The following is a 24,135-nucleotide window of genomic DNA, read 5'->3' as shown; positions in this document are numbered from 1 at the left end:
GCACCAAATGAATGATTTGAATACAACTAATTCGACATTCATCTTAATTTCCAAGACACATAAATTTAAAGATAACGTGTTTTTAATACCCTACTTTTGGCTATCTTGCGGAATTTATTTATGCCCAAATGTCATAATGTTAATGGCTCGCTCATGTTCCTTGTTTTTGCATTTCGTAGACGCCGATAAGAAGTGTTTATATATTTTTTGTATTTCGTAGTGACATCTTTGAGCGGTAACTTTCAAGTGCTTGCACGTTCACAGAAAACAGCCGTCGTGAGTCAGCGAACACAAAATAATTTGGTAGTCACACAGGCCGTATTCAATCTTAGTGGCATAATTTTGGGCTCTCTAACTTTTTATTTCCCACACTAATCAGTTAGTGGAATGTGTACTCTTAGACTCGTAACCCGTTAATATCCTTGATTCAGGATATTGGTCGAGGGGATTTAACAGGAAAATAAATAACTCATGGGAATTAAACTGTTTTTCATCCATTAAAAAAGGTGCTCGCCATGAATATTCGATGAGAGGAGCCAATATTTCGCCCTAAGCCGCGCCCTGAACTGTCACGCATGGAACATATCCGGACACATCCTGACAGGTGTGTGGCATGCCACGCCGGAGCTTATCGAGCCTCGACATCTGGAGAATGGGACAGACGCTCAAAAATAAATAAGGGCCGTGCTGGGCCAAGTCAATCACTTAAATCGCTGCGTCGAAGGATGTGGCCTTGAACGCGCCAAGGACAGCCCGTCATTATGGACTTTGGCCCATTGTCGAGTTGCCAAAAGTTGCTGCGCTCAAGTTGAGCCGTCTTCATTATAAGTTGCTCATAATTCATTTCGCGTTGGCGGACAGAAACTCAATTAACAGTTTTTCACTCCCGCCAGGGACATTGGGGCAAAAGTTTTGAGCGACATTTTAATTGGGTGAGCCCGCTCAACTCATGCAGTGCAGCATCGCCACAGGACACACATCAAAAGTGACCTTTTTTGGGCCCGACTAAATGTGAAAAGGCAAACACAATTACACGCCCAATTACACAAGCGGCAGCCAAACGATGGCAAAGGACTTCCCACGCCACTCGTCTTCGTATTACGCATACGCACTGTGGTCCGCAAAACGCATAGGCAGAGTGGTGCACCTACACAGGCTAACGCACATTCTGTTTTTATGAGCTGGTGATGATGGAAGTAGGTGCTCTAACGAATTGTTGTAAATGTTGGGCTTTTAGCTCTTCGGAGGCTGTGACTTTGCATTTAGTTAACTGGTTTAACTTTAGTTGGTGTGGAAAACATGCTAAAACGATTTTGATGGATAGGATATTTAACATTTTATTTGCACCGTAATCTATATGTACTTTCAGCAAAATAATTAAAATATAATTTTTACAAATGCACATATATTAATTAAATTATTATTTTTAATTTTTAATGATTGGAAATAAACACATTTCAAAATAGTAATTAATAGCCAATTAAAAACATTAAATCCGATATTATGTATTTGTTCAGCTAAAAATGAACTGAAACATTATTCACCCCAAAGCGATCAAATAAAATCCAATTATCCGATTATGAGGGTTATCTATCCAAGTGCATCTTTCCATCTGGCCTTCGGTGGAAGAGCAATCTGGCTGCTGGTGAATGCCAGTGGAAAACAAAGGGCGCTTGACTTTTGACTTTTTGGGGCCCAAAAACTAAAGGCAGGACTTGTACTGCCTTGTTTTGTAATGAGGGGACGTGCTAAAAAGTCACATCAATCAGAGTTGAACTGAATCATGATTCAAAGGGTCACATTTTCTAAGAGTCAACACCAAATTAACGTCATATCCACACACACGCATAGTGTGTCGGTGGTGATGCCAGAAACAGGATTCCAAATCCTCAGTCAAATGTCAGCCATTTCCATTGTGTTGGCAGCCATGCAGCTGAGATTGGCCCAAACCTATTTGACATTTGGCAAATTGCATGCCAAAACGGAACTGCATTTTGAGTAGCGCATTCCAAATTAAATCAAAATGCACACAGAACCCCGACAACAGCTAAGCTCTCTCGATAAATAAGCGAACAGCAGCAGCATAAACATCCAAAATTGTGCTTCCCATGCAGTTCGCCAACCGCAAATACATTTTCCTCTGCCATTCCGCAGATGAGTGGCTTTTGTGTGTCAGTAGCTCTGTGCCAGTGTGTACTTCGAAAATCAAATCAAAACCCATCCGCAGAAAAAAATCGAATAAATGAAATAGAATAAGAATGGGAATCAGGATCAACTATTAGCAACAAATCAATACAGTTTTGTTACTTGTCAGTACGAGCGGATTGTAAGGCATCCTTGCATTCGGTCTAGACTCCTCACCGAAATGTGCAACGTTGCGTATACGCAATGTGGGCCATTTTTGGGTGCGAAGGGGGCGGGATTGCAAACAACTGGGAAAATACAATTTGTTTTCTTACTAGGGACTTAGTGCACAGTACAACACACTATGCACTTAAGTCGAGTGAGTCGGGGTAATAGAAAATGCAAAAAGGGAATCGAGCTAAGTGAAAATCACTTCTCGGTGCTGAGTCGAAAATTTGTCAAGATTATCAGATTTTCTGCGTGCCATTGGGGCTGCTTCCTTTGATTTTATAGGCACTCAAATAATGACTATAAAAACATGAAAGACATTATTAAATGACGAGCGCTCTTATTCAAACTGAGTAAGTAAAGTTAAAATAAATAAATAATAGTAAAACAATAAGCATTTTGGTTATCTTCTCATTCAAGAAGATAATTTCTCATTGTGTCTTAGAGTTTCCATCGCAGCACGCGCGCATCCTGGTGCAATCATCTTCCTGCCCTCCGCATCCACATCTCCACGAGCTACTGCTTGCGCCACATTAAATGGCAAAATTGTCAAAATGCGGCAACAAATGGTGACCGTGGCACGTCCGTTTCTTGTATTTCTCTTTGTTTTTGTCTTGGTTTTCCCAACATTTCCTTTATAATCATTTTGGTTGAGGCCGCCCATTTTGTTGTAGGTGTTGCTCCGTCTAACTGGTTGCAAAACGCCGAGGGCGAAGGAATGCATCCATGTGGGTGTGTACTGGCCCGTTGGCGACTGTCGTTCCAGTTTGCTGGCCGCAGCTCCATTGTTGGGTGCAACAGCAGAAAATGTCGTCAACATTATTGTCAGCCACATGTGTGTCCTTTGTCTTAGACTTTCCCCGTATCTCCTTCTAGAATCTCGTTTTTCTTTGGCTTGGCAGGATTGCATTTTGTAATTTGTTCGCTACATTAAACGCTTCTATGGCATTTTGAGAAATGCAGTGTCTGTATTTCTTTTCAAGTTTCGTTTGTGGACTACCTCTTAGTAAATATTCTTTTACAAAAATACAACTTAAACACAACGAGTATAAGGTAGACAGGGAGCAAAACAAATATGCCTTGGGTACGGTTAACCTATGGGAATATATTAAAAAAAACGAAAATGATAGAAACTTTCTGCAAGTATTCAAAGAAATTAAGCAGATGCAGCCCAGCCTTCTTGAATTTCCTGACATGTTGGATGACAGTTTTTTCATTTTATTTTTGGAACCAGATGCAGGCCATGCGACATCGCAAGTGTTCGAATGCATCGGGCCATGAAGCAACTACGCCAAAATACTGAAATATCCAACTGCAACAGAGGCAGCAGCAACAAATTCGACAGAAAAGTGCGCGAAAGAAAGAGCTACATAAAAAATGCGGACAATGGCTAAATAATACGGAACTCGACTGTAACATACCCTGCAAAGTTCAGTTGAATACGAAAATAGTTTGCATTTTAAGTTCAAAAGAAAAGATTTTACTTTGGGATTACTGCTAACTTCTAAGGAATAAATGTCTTATACTAATTCAAAAGAAGGTTTTATCTTATTAAAACTTTAAATCCCATTTCAACTTTTAAATGCAATGGCTCTAACTTGCACGACAAATATTTCATTTGGGCATACACTTATATGAATGCAGAATGAGAAATGTGTGCATTAAACTCTAGTTTGTATACCCAACATACCCTTGATCTCTTCGTTATAAAAATAGCAAAAAGTACGAAATGCCAGGGCAACAAAGTTGCAAGTTGAGTTCAGCAAACAGCGCACAGCGGCAGCTCTATATAGTGCACTTTTTTTTCATACTATACTATATATTCGCAAACACATTTGTATCTGTGTATCTATGTGAATGTGAAAGCTGCTCTCCTCTACCTGTGGCGCCCCGAAGATGGAAACGAGATAGAGGGCAAGCGCCGGAATGGGGATGAGTCTTATTTTTTTCAAGTGCCTAGCTGTTGAGTTCTCCATCCTAGTCTTCTCCACCCGCCTGCAGCTCTTCATTTTCCCCTTCTCATCGAGGGGCGCTGCTTTCTTTCCCATTTTGGGGCCAAGTTTAAACAACTGCATGGACTAGCTCCTCGCCGGCCATCCGAAGGATAAACTTTTTGCTTAAAATTCGACAGGCAGAAAGTAATAATAATAATATTGTGCTTAAGCATCGGTCAAGCTCCTGCTGGTGCTCTAAACTGAAAGATGGAAACACTTTCCAGATGTTAGCGACAATGGTCAGCAGTGGATAATTAATGCAATTGCAGTTGGGAACTTTAAGCGGAGCGTTTAGCACAGTCATAAGTTACATTTAGTTTGAAATACTGTTTAAATGGCCCTCACTGTCTAAACAATAATTGAACTTGCTGTCTGTACAAGAAATGTTCATTACTGAAATACATATACTTTATGCTTTCCCAACTATTTTCATTAGCAGCAAAAGGAGTTCCTGATTTCTTGTGTGGTAGTATTTAAAAACAATGAGTGTTTAAACTAGTGTTTAAAAAATGTGATATCAATTATTATTCTATCAAAGCTATATACCTTAAAATGCTATATTTTGCTATTTTTTAAGTTGAACTTTAACTTATTTTAACTCATCATTGCCCACCGTGCAGTGTCCCAAAGTTGGCTTCTCAAGTAGAGATTACTTTCCCCATTGCCCAAAACAACTGCAGCGCATAAAATATTCAAGCTGGCAGATGTGTGTGTGTGCAGCTTTCAGTCATCTGCATCTTTATGCACTTTTATTTGCATAAGCCGGAGCAAAAGTTGAAGGAAAATCGGTGCGTGGCCCATGCTGCAGCTCCACAACCCCACCTCCTTTATCATTCCACATTCTGCATGCGCTCGAGTGTAAAGTAAACATACAATAAATTATAACCACCCGCCCACACAGAGAGCCACGCCCACAAGACACATGGCACACGGAAAAGTGCACTTGGAATGCCAGTTGGAAATTAATGAGACGTAATGGAAAAGGTGCGCTTCGCAAAATGCTTCAATTTATGCAGTTTAGCTGCAACAGCATCATTCGATTCAGCGAACCGCAAAATTTTCATTGCGAAAATTTCACATTTGACTTTTCCCAAGTGGTGGGCGTGGAATTGCCTATCTTACTAAGTTTCAACGCAGCAGTAACTCTAAATTAGGCAGCAAATAAATCTTGCCATTGCCATTCTTTGCAGTTAATTTTATTTTTGGGCTTAAAATCGAACTAATGAGCCAGCGGTTGAATTGGCAAATGAGCACATAATTCCACTGAATAATTTATAACTGAAAGACTCAATTATTAAAAGCTTTGCATGCGTGTAAATCACATTATTTATGTTTTCAACTTTAAGCTGTTTAACTTGATTCAGTTAAAATGCAATTGATTCATTTAAAATGCATTTGCTGCAACAGAGGCTTGAAGTAATGTGTATAATTGAACCATAATTGAAAATCATATGTGATGAATGTAAGAAGGCTAACGTTTTGAAAGAAAACATTAAAATTTTTAAATAATACAACATATTAAGGAGATTGCCTGCACAGCACTTTAATTAAATTTAAAACAAGTCAATATATCATTGCGCCTTATGCTTCCAAGCAAATGGAAACCATTAAATTTATTACTAAAAAAAAGAAAAGAAAATGTGACACACTGAGAAACATAGTATGCTTTAATACAACGAAAATGCCAAAGGACTTAAATAATATTTACTGAAAAAGTTTGGTACATTGGGGCTAAAAACTTTATGGCAATATATATGAACAATAAGTTTGCCGAATTCCTTTCCCATATGAAATACACCAACTAAAAGCTAATCAACGTCAACCAAATCATTATAATTAGCATTATCATCGGCAGGATCAACTTGAAATGCAATTAGCAGAGACATAGCGAAACTTTGCAGCTTTAATTTAGCACCATTCCCCAAACTGTTCACCCAACTGCCTAATTAGGAACTTTTCCGTAGTGGCAATAGAAGGAAGCAGCCAGCACATAACATTCTGTGTTTTATAATGGTTGGAACAACCAGCCTTTCAGGACTCATCAGTTGCCACTTGTGTTGGTCCCATCGTCATAACAGGAAGCCGCCCGTCAGCAGCAGCAATACATTCACATCGACGGGTGGAGCATCCAAGCAAGCATCTACATTCATCCCACCTTCATCTTTAATGTTCCGGACTCATTCTGTCCGGACTCCGGAGTGCGGAAACTGCAGCGTCGATTATGTCATTCGACAGGCGACCCGGAGCTACTGTGCCCCGCCGTATTTGCTATATCGCCATAATGCATGTCTTATCTGCCGCATCGCCAACATCGCCGGCAACACCAAGAGGAGCACCATGTGGCACATGCGACGGTGATTAAATTACACGGCGTAGCAACGGGGAGGAATTCAAATATTTGCATTGTTTACCACTTCATTAGCTGAAGACGCGTGTAAGGTGAAGCGGCATATAATTAAGTAGTTATATATATGTTTTTAAGTGTATGTTGGTACAAAACATTAGCCGCATGCTTAAAAGCTTTCTTTCTCTCTTTTAGCTTAACAATTAAATGTTTAGTGCCAGCTCAATTTAATAAGCATATATAGCTCATTCTAGTACTTTTATTTTATTTACTTAAGTTTAAACAATTAAGGAGAAGGGGGTGGTTTATTGCCAGCAGTCACAAACGCTAGTATTTGCTTACGTTTAATTGCACAACTCACCATGATAAAAAGATTTAAGTTTTAACTACCTTTGTTAATTAGGTGTATTTAGCCAGGATATCGTTGTTATACACCATGAAAATGGTGAGTGCTACAAATATTTAAACTTAACTACTTCTGTGTGAGTGTTAAAGGCGGAAATGAGTGCCATTTCATTTATTCAGTTGTCAACTGGACCAGCAACGTTGACGCCACTCGATTAAAGGCCATTTGGAGTGTAATTTCAGTGCTGTCGATGGTACGGATCGTAAATTCTTGCATGATGAGTAGTTGCGTATACGCAATGCCATTAAATTAGCGCCAACATTGTTATTATGGCCATAAACAAATACCAATTAAATTTGAATAAAAATGCAATGCACATAAATCCGGGGAGTGGTGTGGAAATGAGGCGGCCAAAACGGAGATGCATGGGCTGCCAAATGAGGCGCAACCACTTATGGCTTTCGCCAGGATACGCCAGGACTCGACCGGATTCGGCACCACTTGGCACCCGACGACACGCATCCTGTCACGCATTATAAGTTTATTATGTGCCCTTTGGCCTCGCTGCACTCGATTCTCGATCCTGACTACATTTTGGATACGGATGCGGCACGGAATCCGGTTGGATTCTATCCTGCGACTTCGACTGCATAATTCGCCATTCGCTTTTACGCTGAAATAAATGTGCATAATTTGTGAACATAAATCCCAGGCGTCTGCTGGCCGGATTGGGGTTTCATTCCGGCGTGGTGGAGCACGACTCGAATCCAATGGGATCGATGGGCGTTGGTTTTGTGGTTTGGCTGCAGTTAATTTCCTGCCTAATTGAGCGAATTGCCAAACAAATTTGTGCTGAAGTTGCATTTACGAAAGTTTACTACACTTTTCTTCGACGGAAAGGGACTAAAAGTTGCTACGTTTCAATTTCAAACTTTTAATAGTATCTGTATCAAATCGTTACAAAATACCTAAGTTTTTTATGGCTACTTTTAAACTACAAATACTAATAATTACAAAATGGCGAATGTAATTAATAGCTTAGTGAGCCAAGTGTTTGAAAGTCTTAATGTATATGTATTGCTGGTTTAAACGGTTCAAGAATCCTAAGACATATCGATCTGAAGCAAATCCACGCTAAGCTGTTTGAAAATTGCCGCAAGCCATATCTTTAATTTACATTTAGCGTTTTCTTTGCCCTTGCGTGGCTCGGACTTGGCTAGGTGGCATTCGAAAGCTCACTTGACTTTCAAATTGGTCCTGCCGGGAAAACCCAAACGATGGCCGCCCACCAGGAGGTCCTGTCAGTGGCAGGAGTGACCTTCGAATGCCAACCCGAAACCGTATCAACCAACTAAACCAGAAATGCAACAGTTCAAACAAGAGCGGGCAAAAAGGTAGTTACTCAAAACGAAAACTTTTTGTGCTGCCCTAATGCAAGGGTAAACACGCATGCCACGCCCCCTACAATCAGGATCTGGGAGGGCGTAGTTGATGCAGGACTCCAGTTTTTTGGGGGGGAAGCATAACATTTCGTAATTGAGGCGCAAGTTTCTGATGGCATGATACGAGTATGGGTATGGGTATGAGTACGAATATGTATACGAATACCAGTAAGTTCATATGCAGCCTCGTCTTGCCACAACGCTTTGCATGACTGCCACACAATGCCACACATGTGAAGATTAGAAAGTGGGTGGGTAGATCGGTGGGTGATGGGCGGGCGAGGAGACGCCAACGCGTCCTTGAGCGCACTTTTCTGCCACTTGCCTTCTATTTGTAATTTTAACGAGCTTGCTTTTGGCTTTGCTTTTGTTTTTTACCCGCTGAGCTGAGCTGCTGATGTTGCTGCTATTGCTGCTGTTTTGCTTACTGTGTTTGTGCAGCTCGACGAGTGGCGAGCACTTGTGCAATATTTGCAGCAGGCGCTCAAAGGACTTTCCTCTCCTTGTTTTTGCCAGCCAGCTAGATCTTCCCCCTTTTTGGCGCGTGTCTCAAAAGAAAACGAATTTCCTTTAGCATTTCCTGGCTGTCTCGCTGTGCATTTGAAGAAGATTTGATATGGAACAGAAACGCACACACTCACCCACAAAGCCAGCAACTGGAAAACTCTTTTTCCTTACCGCCCTCGGCAATTTCCGGCGGAAGCGCGAAAAACTTTTTCAGGTATTTAAGTGGCCTCCACTGGGCCCGGCAAGTTGGCAAAATTCCCTAGGCCAACTACTTACTTTGGCCCATTCACCGCATTCAAGATCTTGGCGTCTGTCGCTCCTCCTTGCGCCATTCCTCAATGTGCACACTTCCGTTTCCGGCCTTGGGCGTCGAGTTTGCCAGAGAACAGGAAAGGGGACAGCAGCAGCAAAACAAGCAGCTTACCACTCGTAAGTATTTCTAATCGTAATAGACGTCCAAGTACAGTTCATTAAAAATTTAATAAAACTGCAAACTTTCCAAATAACCCCGAATGTTAGGCAACAAAAACTGACGTCTCCTAAGCCCTAAACTATAAAACTATTTGTAAAAATTAAAACTTGAAAAGCAAAATTAAACTCTTTGTGTTTTGATCAAAATAGTAATAACTAAATAATTTTAAGTTTTATAGTTCTCAGTAAACTTTAGGCTATAATAATAAGAATATATTTTCTTTAATATATTTTATTACCCAACTTCGGCTTACTACTAAGTGTATACAAGGATATGCACAACCAAAATGTCCTTAAGTTGGGAATACAGTAATGATTTGCATATGTCTTTCGACTGTCGGGACATGGCATGAAATACGATTTCGTATTTACTTTTACAGCAAATTGCTTTTAGTGGCTGCGACTTGGACGCGCCTAACAAATTATGTAAGCGTTCTCGATGTCCTCGCTGTGTGTGCGAACTGTGTGGTTGTGGCGTCTGATTTATGTACGCTCAAGAAACACTCGAGACTTGCGCCGAAATAAGCCCAAACGCAAATCAACCACTAGTCACCTTCTCACTCATAAGCCAATTTTAATTAATGCAAAACATTTTAGGTGAACTGGAAATGCGAGAAAATGCAATAAACGGCTAGAATTCGAAGCAGCAGAAACTGTGTCAGGGAAAATGCGGAATTTGCCATTTTCCAGGTGAAAAGAATGCAAAGGTATTTCACTTTCTCCTGTGCATAAGCCGACCGGAGAAGGATCTAAAATGAATGCAATGAGCTGACGCCAAAAAAAAAATAAATCGTCCTCTAAACTCATGAGATAACTTTTCAGCATAAAATTTTCGAATTTCAGATGCAAATTGCTTTGAGGAAGCTATGCAGCAACATAGTTTGCACTGCATAAATAGAAAGAAGTTAAAAAAATAATAAATTTGCACAATTAGAATTAAGATTACGAAATGGCAAAGCTAATATATATATGTATATGTATATATAACCCCAAAAAAGAGCATTTGTTAACTGATTACGCGTCCAAAACACCATCGATTTTAAGAAAAGACCTCGTTTATTTGGTGGCTCCGCAATGAAAATGGAAAAGAGAACGCAAATCGATTTTTTCCAGCCGGGGCGGTCATTAAAGGTGTGTTCTATTCTGCTAAGGACAGGTGAGCGTGACCTGGCAAATTACTTAATTAACGCACTTCTCTGGCAAAGGCAAACTGGTGAGTATTTCGAATTTTGGGGACCTCGACCTTGTTGCTCACAGACGGAACTGTGTATAAATGCCACTGAGTTTGGCATTTTCACTGACAACTTGACCTCTTGACCTCGCCGAAAGCGGAGAGCAGCTTAAAATTATGGTTAAAAATCAATGGATTTCCAAATACTTCAATCACAGCACAATTCCATTCATGTTACCCATTGACAGGCCTGAAATCGAATATGCAGACTCTGCCAATTAGTTGAATTTTCTATGTATAAAAAGTGTCAACATGTCCTGTTGACAAGCACACACGTATTACAATACTATTACTATTGAACGCTCTTTGCGCCGACATGTGAAATAAAAACAAGTTTTTTCTACTACTACTACTTTTCATGTACCGTACAACGAGTTCTTTGGCTTATTATTTATTGGCTTTTTGATAAGCCAAAGTGCCAAGTGAGCGTCTTTTGTTACGACTTTATAATGTCTGCTCTGTTCGTTGAGGCACTCACATAAATCTTTCGTCGCAAGTCGTTTTGTTGACTTGTTTTTCACTTTGATTTGTTTGTGACTCCTTCGAGTGCCATAAAACAATTACCAGGAACTGTTTAAAATTGCTTTTGCTATTGACTGTGGGCAAGCTGAAAAAGGCAAACAGGACACACAATCAGAGAAATGGCTTCCCCGACCTGATTGTCTGTTTGAAACACTGTGTTTGCCCAGCCCAGGGAGAATTCTCGCATGTGTGTCAACATAATCCACAAATTTACTTTGCCATTCAATATTGTCGCTTGCTAAACATTTTCGGTGGAGTATAGATGTTCCAACCCATATTACGCATACGACTAGTGGACAAGGTGGCTAAACTCCAATGTAATGAATTTCGACAACTTGCCAGCTATTATTTGCCAAAGGGAAATAACTAATTACGCGAGATTCACTACTGTTTCTACGGAGCATACGTATTAATCTATCGAATACAATATTATTTACTCAATTTTAAAGGGTTTATTTACTTAATTTTAAAGGGTTTTAATTCTAAAGCCCATTGAATGGTCTAACAAACATTGGGTATACCAAAAAGTGTTGGATTAACACATTGTCTATTTAATAGTAGTTTTAAACTTTCACTAAGCTTTCTATATAAAAAGATTGAATGGGTCTACTGAAAACGGGTATAAATAAATCAGTTGTACTCACTTCACGAAGGTATTGTTTTCATAAATTATGCCACTTGCTGAAGCCATTCGTCGATTTCATTGCTGAATATTGTTGTTTATTATTGCAGCTACAGGTTATTTGAATTATTGATTGCTTTGCAGTTAAACATGTGCTTTTCAATGATTATGGCTTAACAATTGCACTTTACACACACACAAAAACATTAGCTTATAGCACTCTTTAAGCTAGATTTGAAAATATTTAACTTCGTTATTGAACTATACACATATATTTATATATATATATATATATATATTTAATTCATTTAATTTGTTGTAACACATGTATTGAAATAACTGATGGTTTATACTATAGACAGCAATCGAATGAGATCTGAAAATAGAACAAAAACAAGTAAATTAGTTGTGGGATGGATATGAATACAGAAGTCTCTTTTTTATATTTCAGTCACATTCGCGCCCACCCACCTAAAACCCTTTATCTAATTTTCCAAAAAGCTATTCCGTGACCTTGCCAAAAGCATTAATAACAATTCCATTCGTATAATTTGTTGTAAATGCATGCGTAAGCGGCGCTAACCCAAAAGCAACGCCCACCGAACAATTTGATTGCACAATGGCTAGACACCAGCTACAAAAACATTTGGACAGGATATGCTTACGTGGTCAGTGATTGTGTGTGTGTAAATTGGTATAAAAACACATAAAGGATAATAAAGGGTTTAGCTACGCATACAAATGACAAAGAGTATGTATCGGGTCACATGTGTTTGTTTGTACATTTTCATAAAAATGTTTCGTGTTGCACAGTGGTAGAGAATCGAAAATATATATCTGAGTAGAGTGAAAAATCTATTTTATTTAACAGGACACTATAGGCTTATTCGGGAGTGCTTTGCTTGTCAGTCTGTCTAATAGACACACTAAGTATACGACCTTTTTTATAAAACTTAAAAAACTAAGATCAATACAAAATCATTTTTTAAAGAACAACAAAGTTAGAAAGGTAAACTTGTTGCTGTAAATTAATGCTTAATGATTTGGAGGAAAATAATATACACCTTTACTACAAACGTATAACATGAACACATTTTCATTCGCCTTATTTCTGCATATAAATAACCATTTTTCTCAAAGTCTCATTTACTTGGTTAATGCTTTGTATTTTATCTACCTAATGGAAGCATCTGCGGCAAAGGCCGAAGGGAAACGAGATTGAGTTCCCATTTTTTCCATTTACTGCACGTTTCATTTATGTTCACAATATTTCGAAATTCACTTCAGCTGACATATGAGTACATATGGGAACAAATATTTACATATACATATATAAGATTGCTAGCTATAGAGCATGTTCCTTTCAAAGATTTAAAACTCGCGTAAAAATCCTTGAGCCGAAGAAAGCACCCGAACTGCATGTTTACGGTAGCCATAAAGTCCGATAATATAAAAATAAATTCAAAGCTGACAATATCAGCGCAATAACGACTGCCTCCATTTACGAGTTGCCTCGGCTGTAAATACGCTGCTTACGACCATACAAAGGAATAAAAATAAAAGAAAATCATTTAAGGTGAAATTACACTTTTCCGACTTGAGGGGCTTATGGTTTTTCAAAATATACAAACCAGCCAGGCTGCTCTCTATTTTCCATGAATGGAAATGGAATTTCATTTAATATTTTTATGCCAAAATATATTTATAGAGGCCAGCAAAAATATCGTTTAAATATTTATGCGCCTAAAAAATCGTTCAAACTGCAATTGTTGAATAAATAATTCGTAAACCGTTCAGACACTCGTCAAAATTTAAAGGCACATTTAATTATTCATTGGGAATATTTAAAAATTGTGGCTATGTTGATTAATTAACTTCCTGGCAGTAAACGAATAAATTATAGCCCCTGGCTGTTTTCTCCTTATTTTTTCCAGAAACCTGTGGCCCAAAAACCAACAATAATACAAAAAAAATACCAGAGCCTCACCCACGCAAACCGAAAATGTAGGTCAGCAATGTGAATTGAAAATCAGAATAAAAACAAAAACAAATACCACATACTCAACCCACACATGGGGGAAGAGTGTAGGGGGTGGGGCGTGGCGAAGTGTGTGTGTACTTCGAGCTTTGTCGCAGTGTAAAATCAATTTTCATAAAATGTGCCACGCGTCGTATGAGTAATCAGTGGGTACGAGCCAAGCAAACAAAGCCAGGGTACAAACAAAAAGCAAACTGTATGCGTAATTCGTATATTGACGGCGGCAACATATTGCGGTATAAATCAATTTAGCGCTAATTTCAATAAACCATACAGCCCCGTAAAATGCCAATTGATATAGTTCGATAAGTAGAAAATATGGTGGAGTAACCCATGCTAACTGGTCTAGCATTTTAAAACCCGTGACTATTTTTAGAAGACCTTGCTAGCAGTGTAGCCCAGTAAATCAGGTAGTTTCTATTCTTCATGGTTTATTGATAGTAAGCCCGTTAAACAAAATCAATATAGTCGCAAAGAACACATGTTAAAAAATACTTAAATAATATATTGCACAACATAAACGGTTTCACTGGCTATTAACTAAAACTTAAAATTAATTATAAGTGTATGCACAGGTTTCAGATTCAATATTTTGCAATAACTAAATTATACCGCTTATAAACTATTTCCGCCCAGAAGTAGGCAACACAAAATGTTTACCTTTTCTATGAGTTTAGTTGAACAATAATTTCTGGTTCGCTTTTGTGGTTTAAATATGTTGGCATTTATCTATATAATTGAAGCATTTTTGGTTGGAGATTGAGTTCCATTGCATGATAGTTTGTGCCTTCCGTTCTCATATCATCAATACAATGATGATGAAGTAGCAACAACACATGAGAATCTTAAAGTTGGGCAATTTGTAGCCTTTGTGCTTTTGTTTGTTTAGCCTGGCCTGCAGCTGCAGTTGGAGTTGGAAGTGCTCGTTATCAGATTTGGATGTGCGGATGACTATGTTCTCTCCACCTTCATGGCCTCCATCGCAATGTTCACCGAATTTAATGTCTTTGCAGGTTTTTATGCACATTTTCTACGATTTGACCTTTATTCTGCGACTCGGATTATTCAGCGAGGGAATTTATTTGATTACACTTTCACAGTTTCACAATGGCTTCTCCCTGTGTGCTCATTTCCCATTGCAGTTTATACGCGCAGTTTGTTATCAAAGTCGGGGGTTTTCATGGCTGCCAAACTTTTCCTGTAGCCATTTCGATAAAATATATGAAAAACCAAAGAAGAACTTCAGTTAAAGTTAGTTGATCAAACATTTGCTTGCAAATAAGCCAAGAGGTTAATAAACATAAAATGGAAGCACCAACTTAAACTGAAAGGAAATACAAGGATTGCTCGTTGAGGAAAAACATCAAGGAGAATAACACTGACCATGATTAGCAAGGAAGTGGTCTTCGTAAAGACACAGAAGGTTTGGTGACTTTTGGAATAATAAAATAAGAATCATTACTCTATATTAGCTTAGTAGGATTAATTCTTATTGGAATGATTATTTATTCAAATATTGTTAAAAGAGAATAAGAACTTTTAGCCCCCTGGTTTAAACAAACTTTAAATAACCTTTGATAAACAGATAAAATATTTGTATATATTTCCGTACTGTTATCAGATGTATAGAGAAGAAAATGGCCACTCATACTTTTTGAAATTACGATAAGTATCTGTAAGATAGAATTGTTTCTGTGAAATGTAGCTTTTACTTTTCTTGGCCATGAAACTCTTCGTTTCCCCAGCAGTTAACTTAATCGCGCACCAGTTTCAATCTACAGAACCGTATGGCGGCGTATAAAATATTAGCCAATGGGTGAGGATGCTCCAGGGAGTCCTTTGAGCTGAGCGGAGGAGACAAACGTGTTTAATTCAATCTCACTGGGAAATATCGCACATACGCCACGTGCGCCCGAACGACAGGCCCACCTGGGCATAAGCTGGGGTATAATTTTGCACAAGTTTGCAACTTTCACTTTTCACTTCATTTGACGCGAACTTTTGGCGCTGATATTGTGGCTGCTGTCAGTGCCAATTGTCGCCGTTTTTGCGTTCCCTGTGGCCGAATGGCAAACGCATTGCTCGCTGCCGTTTTGTATACTAAAGGACATGGGTTTGCCACTGGATGGCAAGCAGCTGCGTCCTCAGTTCCTGTGGGAATACAACTCTCTCTCTTCGCTCTCCGGTTTTCTGGCATATCTGGCTCTCCAGATTCGACGAAATGTGTATATGCGCGCGCAGGAGCATCCGGAGAGTTGCCAACTTGGCCAGTTCTGTTCCTGGCTTCTTGTTTATAACAACAACAGTTGGGGAGTGTATATAGAAGGCCCTACGACGTCGATGGTTGGCCATGTTTTCTAGCTGGTATGGCTGGTATGCTGTTGCTATTGCCCGCTGCACTTAACTTGAACTTTTAGAGCTGTCTTGTCGAAAAGTTGGCAGCGGACTACTTCAAGGCTTTTTAAAAGATTTCACTTCACGCTGAGACATTCAGGCGTTGGCCTGGCCAAAAACCCACCGACCAACACTCGTGCATATGTGGCAGCATCGTAGCTTCTTAGCCACATCCATGCGCATCCACTTACACGCCCACCAAACGACTTTGAAACAAATTCACGTTGGCCTTTGGCTTTGGCATTGGCCACTCTCATTAAAGCCAGAAGTTATTGTCTTATTTGGCATACATAGCGGAATATATGCACGACCATAAGATATACAGCCCATCAAGATGACTAATTTGATCCTTTCAGCTTAGTGTCTGTCAATGAGTCTATAATGGACTGCTCACAATGTGGGTTAGCGCCAAAAGCAGCCTTGATAAATACGATTTCATCTCAAATCAGTAAACAACTCTTGCTAAAAACTATAAAAAAAAAGTTTATCAATTATGTGTGTATACTGTATGCATTTTTCGACTTTTTGAAATGTGCGCTCAAAAAAATTGTACCAAAAAATATTTGTGTGTGCTACTAAAATTGTATTATTAAACTACTTGATATTTTGCTCAATAATAAATTCTTTAAAACTGGCTTTCTCTTTAAAATTGCTTCCCACATATATTTCAATTGAAATCTTTTCACGGTTTATTGTAGGAATTTCTGGTTTTGTCCTTGAATTCTCGAAAATTGCTTTTCGTCTGAGCAGAATATCCATCGATATACCTAAACAGAGTGCGGTTTGGTTTTATTCGGATTTGTCCATAGCAATACATATAGCTGTTTTGCATATCAGCTCAACACTTAGCACTCCCAGAGCCCGCCACCACCCGATCCCCACCCATCCGTACGGGGTGCTATACGGAATAAATTCGAAGCTGGCTTGGATATTCAACGAATTATCATCTCGCAGTGCACGCTTCGGCTCCGTACGTGCCGTCGCCTGGATAACCAAGACTCGGGCGCTTTCGCCTGTCCTTGTGCCATGGATGTCCTGCTCATCCTGCCCGGTTCCCACGCGATGCCCAGTCCAGGCCAACACCCACTTCCTATGGATGGCTGTGGCCACGGTCAAGCTGCTTATCTCACACAAAACACTGGTTGCTCTGGCGAAAGAAAACGACGCGACTTGCCAAACAGGAACTGGAGTAAAAAATCGCAAAAGTGAAATGTCGAAATCGTTTCTATTCAAAGCGGCGAACGAAAAATAGATTCGCAAAAATTATACACAAGTTTATAGTGTGCCAAAAATCAGGCGGCTTTTTTCCTCCAATTCAATTGTTTGATTCGTCTTTGCTTCAACAAGTTTCGTGTTGAGGAACGACCATTTGGTTGAGTAAAAGCCTCTAGGTGGAGATCGTAAAACAATTCAGGAAAAAGAATTCGCATAACCCTCGGGCACGAATAAAAACCGAGCTGGCAAGGATATGAGAAGGATTACGGCCAAGGCAGTTAAAAGGCAGTTTTATATTCATTACAAGTCAAGCTGCAGGGCCAAAACAGGAGGAACAACAACCGGCGGTAGAAACCACCAACAAATGGCAACAGCAACATCAACAATTTATGACTCCAAACCGTGTTGTAGCACTTTTTTTTATAGTTACCATAGCTCAGCTCACACAAAAGCTAGTTTTTATTCCTGCCCACCCACACTCTTTAAATAAACGGTAGTAAAGAAGTAGAAAAAATGTTAGGGGATTTTACAACTTTTAACCAATATTGAGGTACCAACATTTTGTGAATGAAAACAATCAAAATCAATATAGATATTTTTGCAATAAATAATATTATAGTTTTATAGTATACACATTGAAAAAATCAAATTTTAAAAGGTATTTTGAATTTGATTAATATTTCATTTCAAGTGGAAGTTGAGTTAATTATTTAAAACAAAAACAAAAAAAAATAAAATTAAAAATAACATTGACAGCGGATAACAAATTTTAAGCTTTTGTGGGTCGACTAAGCGAAAACTTATTAGGAAAGTTAGTCGTCTAAACTCGTCTGCCGTTCAAGTTACTTGAAATTAAAGTATAAAGTTATCAAAGTCAAAAGCAAGGTTCATAAAACGCTTTAAAGGCATTTGATGAGGAAAATCTAACAGCAGAGCTATTGAAGGACGAGTTCGCGCACCATCACTCGAGCGCACATATCCAGTATATAATATATATATATATATATATTTATATATACCTATACATACTGTAGACACACCTAAGGTGAAGCCCCAAGTTGGCTTAGACAACGGCGAAAATATTGCATTGGCGAAGCACGGGAACAGCTGAAATGCTGAAAAAGTGAAAGTAATGGCCAGGCCAAAACTTTTTCTTTCGCTTAACTAACCTGGCTGAAACTCTACTCCGCTCGGCTCATTCTGAAGGACTTTCGCAGTCCGCATTTGTTCGTTTCTGCCCTGTGCCTCTTGAAATTGCTTATTTGTTTTGCGCTAAAAATTAAGCGCCACCGAAAAGTTTGCTGGTTTGCTAAATTACTTTACACGCCACTTGAACACGCAGGCAACGAACAATCCATTCAAAGAACATGGGCCAAACAAAAATTTAATTAAATTAAAAATAATAGATAAGCCGAACAAAAGGTGAAACTTGAAATCAATTAAGTTGCCCAAAATGTAGGTTTAAGTAACAGCAAACTCTTAGCTCGAGGGAATATATTGTTCTTTGTTTTTTAATTACATGATTTTTTGTTTTAATAACAAAATCAATTCATATTAAATGGAAAATACTATTGACACCACTTCTTAGACGATTCAAGGTCCTGTACATTTTCACAATATTCCCTCACTGACATCACATGATGTTGGCAGCCCATCAATTATAATAACGATTGGCTTTCAATGGGAATAAGTGATTGTTATCAGATACCGAGCACAGCAATTACCCTGCACACAAACTACAATCCATAGCGTTCGTTTCTCAACTGATAAGTGGCTAACTTGTCCAAGGAATAGCTCAAATAAAACAGGATACAGAAAGTAAAATGAATAAAATGGTTAAAGCCAGTTGGCCGCCTTGTATGGGGCCATTTCTGACTGTTTGCCATTAAAGTGCCACGCATAAACGAAGCTGCCTGATAAGAGATACATTTTTTTTTAACATACTTTCGCTTAAAGTTTCAGGAGACGACAGCCACAACAACAGGACGAAGAATTTAGGTTTTTGCACTAGACACGCACGTTGACATTTAGTTAATTCAATTTAATATGGTTTGATTAAATATAGTTGGTTAATATATTAGTCGGCGAACAACACACGGATCTATTCAAGCTCTTTTTATAATGGAAAACAATTTATGTGTATTTATATATCTATTCGTTTTATCTTTGGGTATTTCATTTAGCTACTGTTGCTGTTTGTTGCTTTGGGGAAATTCTTCTGTATATTATTATTGGTTCGCTTAAAGGTGCTGTGAGTGTGTTAACGAAATGAGGAAAGATTGTCTACTGAGCGTGCGAAACGGTTCCGAGTCCTGTCGAGCCCAAGGAGAGTTGCCTTCGACGTACCACGGCGCGTATGTGTGATATGCGTTTCGTTTTGTTTTAGCAAAGTGCGCGCGCAAAATGCCAAACAGCTGTGCCGTCTCAGCTGCTGTTAAAAGGCTGACAGAGAGCAATGGAGAGTGTGCTGAGAAATGGGCGAGAGAAAGTCGTCTCTCGGGCGCACGCTCACCGCAGGACGAAGGGGTGCGGTGTGGCGGTCCTAGCTGTGTGCTAAAGTGAAAGTAGCCTTGTTGATTAACATCCTTCAGAGTTTACCCACATTGGAAAGGTCGCCAATTTCACTGATAATAACATTCGTTCATGTTGGCAATGCTGTTGCGAGAGCAAAGCGGAAACGGAAAGAGCGCACCGGAAGTGACTTGGCCAAGTGGCATTTCCCCAAATGAATTCCATAGGCAAATATTCGTATTAGCCACAAGAAGGAAAAGGAAAATCCTCTTTAATTTCTAATTAATAATAGAGAAATGTGACACCCATCAAAAATGTTTTGAGCTTTTCAATACAACTACACAGTAGGTAGAGTTTAAATAACATCTCACATTTATTATCTAAAGATATGCAAATTTGGGAGATATTCCAAAGAAGGTAGCATTTAAAATACAAAATTGTAACTCAAACCACAAACGTGACAGTATATCACCAGTGTTAGCTATCCGAGAAATAGCATTTGTCCAATCGTAATCATTTCAGCTACTTTTACATGCCGGTTTATACGCAGAACATGATTCCCCAGCAACCGGGAAAAGTGACAAAACCCAAGCATGAACACTATATAACGATGTGAACTCAAAAACCTTACAGCAGTCAGCGAAAATTGGCAAAATGTGGAACAAACCGTATATGGGAATAATAATTTTGTGTATGCTAGCCAGCGGTGGAAGAGCCGTACCCACCGATTTGGCCAGATACTCTCAGTTGGGGTAAATATTTCTAATTGTGTACTCTTTAGAACAATACAATATTGCAACATTCGTAGACAAGTACCGTTGACGGCAGCCAACAACAGCGTGGTGTCCACCACTGATCATTTGGGTCTCCTGCAGGAGACGTCCTCGGTAGCTCCTGACTTCGAATACTCACTACTGGGCGAGGATCCGCAGGATCAGCAATGGTTTCGCGTCAGTCTTACTCCGAAAACCAACAAAACTGGCTACCGCGCACAGTTTGCCACTCGAAAACATCCGCCCTTTAATTCGCAAGTGGCCCACCGGCATGATAAAACTATTCAGGATCTGCTTAACTGGCTGGACCGTTCCGAGGATCAGAGTTTGTGGAAAGTTTATCGTGATCTCTTGGAGTACACACCACAGGCACAGTCATCCAGCCAGGAGTATCCTAATGGCAACGTAATCGAAAAAGCGAAGAAGTCGTCCCAGAAGCAGAAATGTCATAGGCGCAATCACCGACTGCTCCTGGTGGATGAAGATGGAACCAGTACCACGACATCATTACCACCAAGTAAGGACCAAACGCAACCGACACATGAGTTGGTTTATTTCATAAGGGAGCCTAAGTAAGCCCAAAGAAATAGCAGTTCTAAAGACGTAATATTCGGGTTTATAATATTTATTAATACATTATAAAGACAAGTTTACAGAAATAAATATCCATTTTTTAATTTATTATTTAATGAAGTTAAAACATATGAAAAAAATACAGATAAACAAATAGTTAATTTAATACATCAAAATTTCAACACTTAAGAACACAGAGTTCCTGAGCTTTTGCAGCGAAAAGCTTTGACAAAACTCACCAAATATCTAAAACTTTTACTAGCATTTCTCTTATACAGTAGTTAAAAGTTGTATAAGGGGCTAGGCCGGTTTGTTCAAGTTATTCGAATTGTGTGATATGCGAAATGTGAACAAGTGAAATGGGGTCTCAACGAAGAATTGTCGGCCCAGTTAGCTGACACTTGCTGCTCCACTTTGTCTCGTTTTGGGTCGGGAAAAAATTAAAAGAAAATCAAGTCAAGAGCAGAGCCAGAAACTTTGCGCTTGACCTGAACTTTGGCCAATGATTATTGTTTGGATCCGCTGACTGAGGCCTGGCCATGCTCATCCCTGTTGAACCGCTCAAGACGCACATTCTCCAATTCGTAGGCCGGTCGATAGGTCATCTTGTCCAGCTTTTCGTCGTAAGCCAGCAGACTGGGATTGACCCGCGTTGAGCTGCGATCTCCCAAAGATGTGTAGCCCTGATCGTAGAGGCAGCAGTAGGGCAGATTGTTTGAGCGCAAATAGTTCCAAATGTCGTGGTAGCTCCACTCAAGCAGCGGGAAGATCCGCATCATCGCTGGCCATCCGTTGTTGGTAGGTTCCAGCTCGTATAGATTGCAACTTTCAGGATCGCTGCGCCGGCAGCCAAGGAAGATGGCCTTCACCTGGGAATCCTCGGCTATCAGCTGCTCAAAAGCAACCTTAAGGACTCCTTCGTATCGCCTCAGCTGTAGTCCATAGCGCTGTACACAATCATCCACGAACTTCTCCAGCTCCTCGAATGGATTTGCAGACTTCACGTAAACCGCTCCCAGTGGCATCGAGGGTGGCGTCATCCTGGCCAAAATATCCAGCAAGACTGTGCAATCCTTGCCACCATTAAAGGACAGCATCATCTCATTTGGCTTATACAAAGTCATGGCGCGTTTTATTACCTCTTCAGTGTACTCGAGTTTGTCCCTCAATTGGTCATTTGATTCACTCTTTTCAACTGGCGGAATATGCAACCAACGACTTGTGCGATAATGACGGCAGACTGTGTGCCAAAATTGCGAAGCGAGTTTCATTTTGACGAGATAAAATTAAACTCAAGCCCTTTGGTTAATTTAATGTATTGCTTTGGATAATGTAAATATAAAAGCAACATCGATTTTTGAATTGAAATAAAGCATTTTATGACTGCTGTATTCCTATTATATAGGTCACAAATTTTCAATTTTTTTTTATATTTAAAATAGATTTAAGTCGAGGTTTTTTTATCTTACAAAGCCTAATAAAGCTTTTTCTTATTATCTACGGATTATCTATGGATTTTTTCCAGAAATATGAAATTAGAAAATAGTTTTTTTATTCATAATTTTTGAAAACTTTAAAGAAATGAATTAATCATTTAAAAAAACATAAAGAACTTTTAACTATACACAGCTATACAATTATTTTTAAAAACTTTTTAGGAAAAAGTGTCTTCAAATTTTTCCAAAGAAGCAAAAAGGTTACTTAACCAACAGATTTGAAAGAACTTCATAAAGAAGGTTTATGAAAAAACAATTGTTGCTAGGCAAAACTATAAACGAATATTTTTTGCAATGACCGCATATTCGGCACGCGATTACAAATTCTTGTGAAAAATTAAGCTCATTGAACTAAATAAATATTTTAGATATAAATAATTTATTCACATATAATATTTATTTTAATACATTTATTTCAATTGTTCAGTAAAATAATGTAGCTCAATGCAAAGCTAAGTACATTCAATTCTTGGTGCTTCAACAATTTTTAGTTCCGTTACTTCATTAATTTACATTTTTGGCATGCGACAAATTGTTTACTCAACAAGTTCAGTGGCCCAAAAAAAGTAGAGGAAATGTTTGTTCTTTTCGCTTTCTGTTGGCCGTGCAAAAAAAGCGCCACTCACGTCGACTTCGAGGGGTCGTTGGGTAAACTGAAAACTTGGTCAGTGCTTGCATCTGCACTTTTGATGGCATTGCATCGGGTATATAAACCGCAAGTGTCGAAGCCAGAAGCATCGCAGTCTGCTACCAACAGTCTAAGAAATCATCAACCAATCAACATGAAGTGCATCGCCATCGTCTCCACCATCTGCCTGCTGGCCGCTTTCGTTGCCGCCGATAAGGAGGATAAGATGCTCGGCTCCTCGTACGGTGGTGGCTACGGCAAGCCCGCCGCTGCTCCGGCTCCATCCTACTCCGCTCCGGCTGCCGCTCCCCAGGCCTACGCCGCCCCAGCTGCTCCATCCTACGCCGCCGCTCCGGTCTCGATCCCGGCTCCTCCTTGCCCCAAGAACTACCTGTTCAGCTGCCAGCCCAACCTGGCCCCAGTGCCATGCAGCGCCCCAGCTCCCAGCTATGGATCCGCCGGTGCCTACTCGCAGTACGCCCCCGTCTACGCTCCTCAGCCCATCCAGTGGTAGGATGATCCACAGACTTCACTAACCCCTGATCAACGACAAAAGCAATGCAGAAAAAAATAAAAGAAAAATATTTATGTTTAATCATAAAACTTCATATGTTTCAATTTGGGGGATAATAGCGTGCCTAATAGCTGAACTAAAAACATTAATAATTAATTGATC

At 39.4% G+C, this 24,135-nt stretch overlaps 5 protein-coding genes across 6 annotated transcripts in view; 2 read left to right on the top strand and 3 right to left on the bottom strand.

Annotated features, from left to right (window-relative positions):
* CG42784 (uncharacterized protein) overlaps window positions 1–19,768 on the bottom strand; it is an 84,997-nt gene extending 65,229 nt beyond the window's left edge. The window contains exons 1-2 of the mRNA NM_001201869.3: window positions 19,423–19,768; window positions 11,854–12,207 (exon numbers count right to left, since the gene is read on the bottom strand). The gene's annotated coding sequence lies outside the window, so the exon portion shown is untranslated. The remainder of the gene's footprint in view (window positions 1–11,853; window positions 12,208–19,422) is intronic.
* Window positions 14,554–19,768, bottom strand: CG43850 (uncharacterized protein). 2 transcript variants are annotated; one of them, NM_001273515.2, is made up of 2 exons: window positions 19,423–19,768; window positions 14,554–15,067 (listed from the first exon to the last, which is right to left on the bottom strand). In NM_001273515.2, exon 2 carries the CDS (start codon window positions 14,894–14,896, stop codon window positions 14,666–14,668), a length of 231 nt encoding a protein of 76 aa, NP_001260444.1. In that variant the 5' UTR covers window positions 14,897–15,067; window positions 19,423–19,768; the 3' UTR covers window positions 14,554–14,665. The 2 variants fall into 2 exon arrangements, with proteins under 2 accessions (NP_001260444.1, NP_001285900.1); NM_001298971.1 differs by lacking the exon at window positions 19,423–19,768 and adding an exon at window positions 15,635–15,978.
* Window positions 19,769–20,623: 855 nt separating this feature from the next.
* Window positions 20,624–21,416, top strand: CG16956 (uncharacterized protein). The gene is made up of 2 exons (NM_135810.2): window positions 20,624–20,741; window positions 20,798–21,416. Exons 1-2 carry the CDS (start codon window positions 20,683–20,685, stop codon window positions 21,336–21,338), a joined length of 600 nt encoding a protein of 199 aa, NP_609654.1. The 5' UTR covers window positions 20,624–20,682; the 3' UTR covers window positions 21,339–21,416.
* Window positions 21,417–21,482: 66 nt separating this feature from the next.
* Window positions 21,483–22,680, bottom strand: Flad2 (Flavin adenine dinucleotide synthetase 2). Its single transcript, NM_135809.2, has one exon. It carries the CDS (start codon window positions 22,604–22,606, stop codon window positions 21,842–21,844), a length of 765 nt encoding a protein of 254 aa, NP_609653.1. The 5' UTR covers window positions 22,607–22,680; the 3' UTR covers window positions 21,483–21,841.
* An 887-nt stretch (window positions 22,681–23,567) lies between these two features.
* On the top strand, window positions 23,568–24,058 carry Vm34Ca (Vitelline membrane 34Ca). Its single transcript, NM_057437.4, has one exon. The coding sequence runs from the start codon at window positions 23,614–23,616 to the stop codon at window positions 23,971–23,973; it is 360 nt and encodes a 119-aa protein (NP_476785.1). The 5' UTR covers window positions 23,568–23,613; the 3' UTR covers window positions 23,974–24,058.
* Window positions 24,059–24,135: the final 77 nt, after the last annotated feature.

This window comes from Drosophila melanogaster, chromosome 2L (genome assembly GCF_000001215.4).
Source record: "Drosophila melanogaster chromosome 2L".
Lineage (NCBI taxonomy): Eukaryota > Metazoa > Arthropoda > Insecta > Diptera > Drosophilidae > Drosophila > Drosophila melanogaster.
This window is presented reverse-complemented; position numbering and strand designations above follow the sequence as displayed.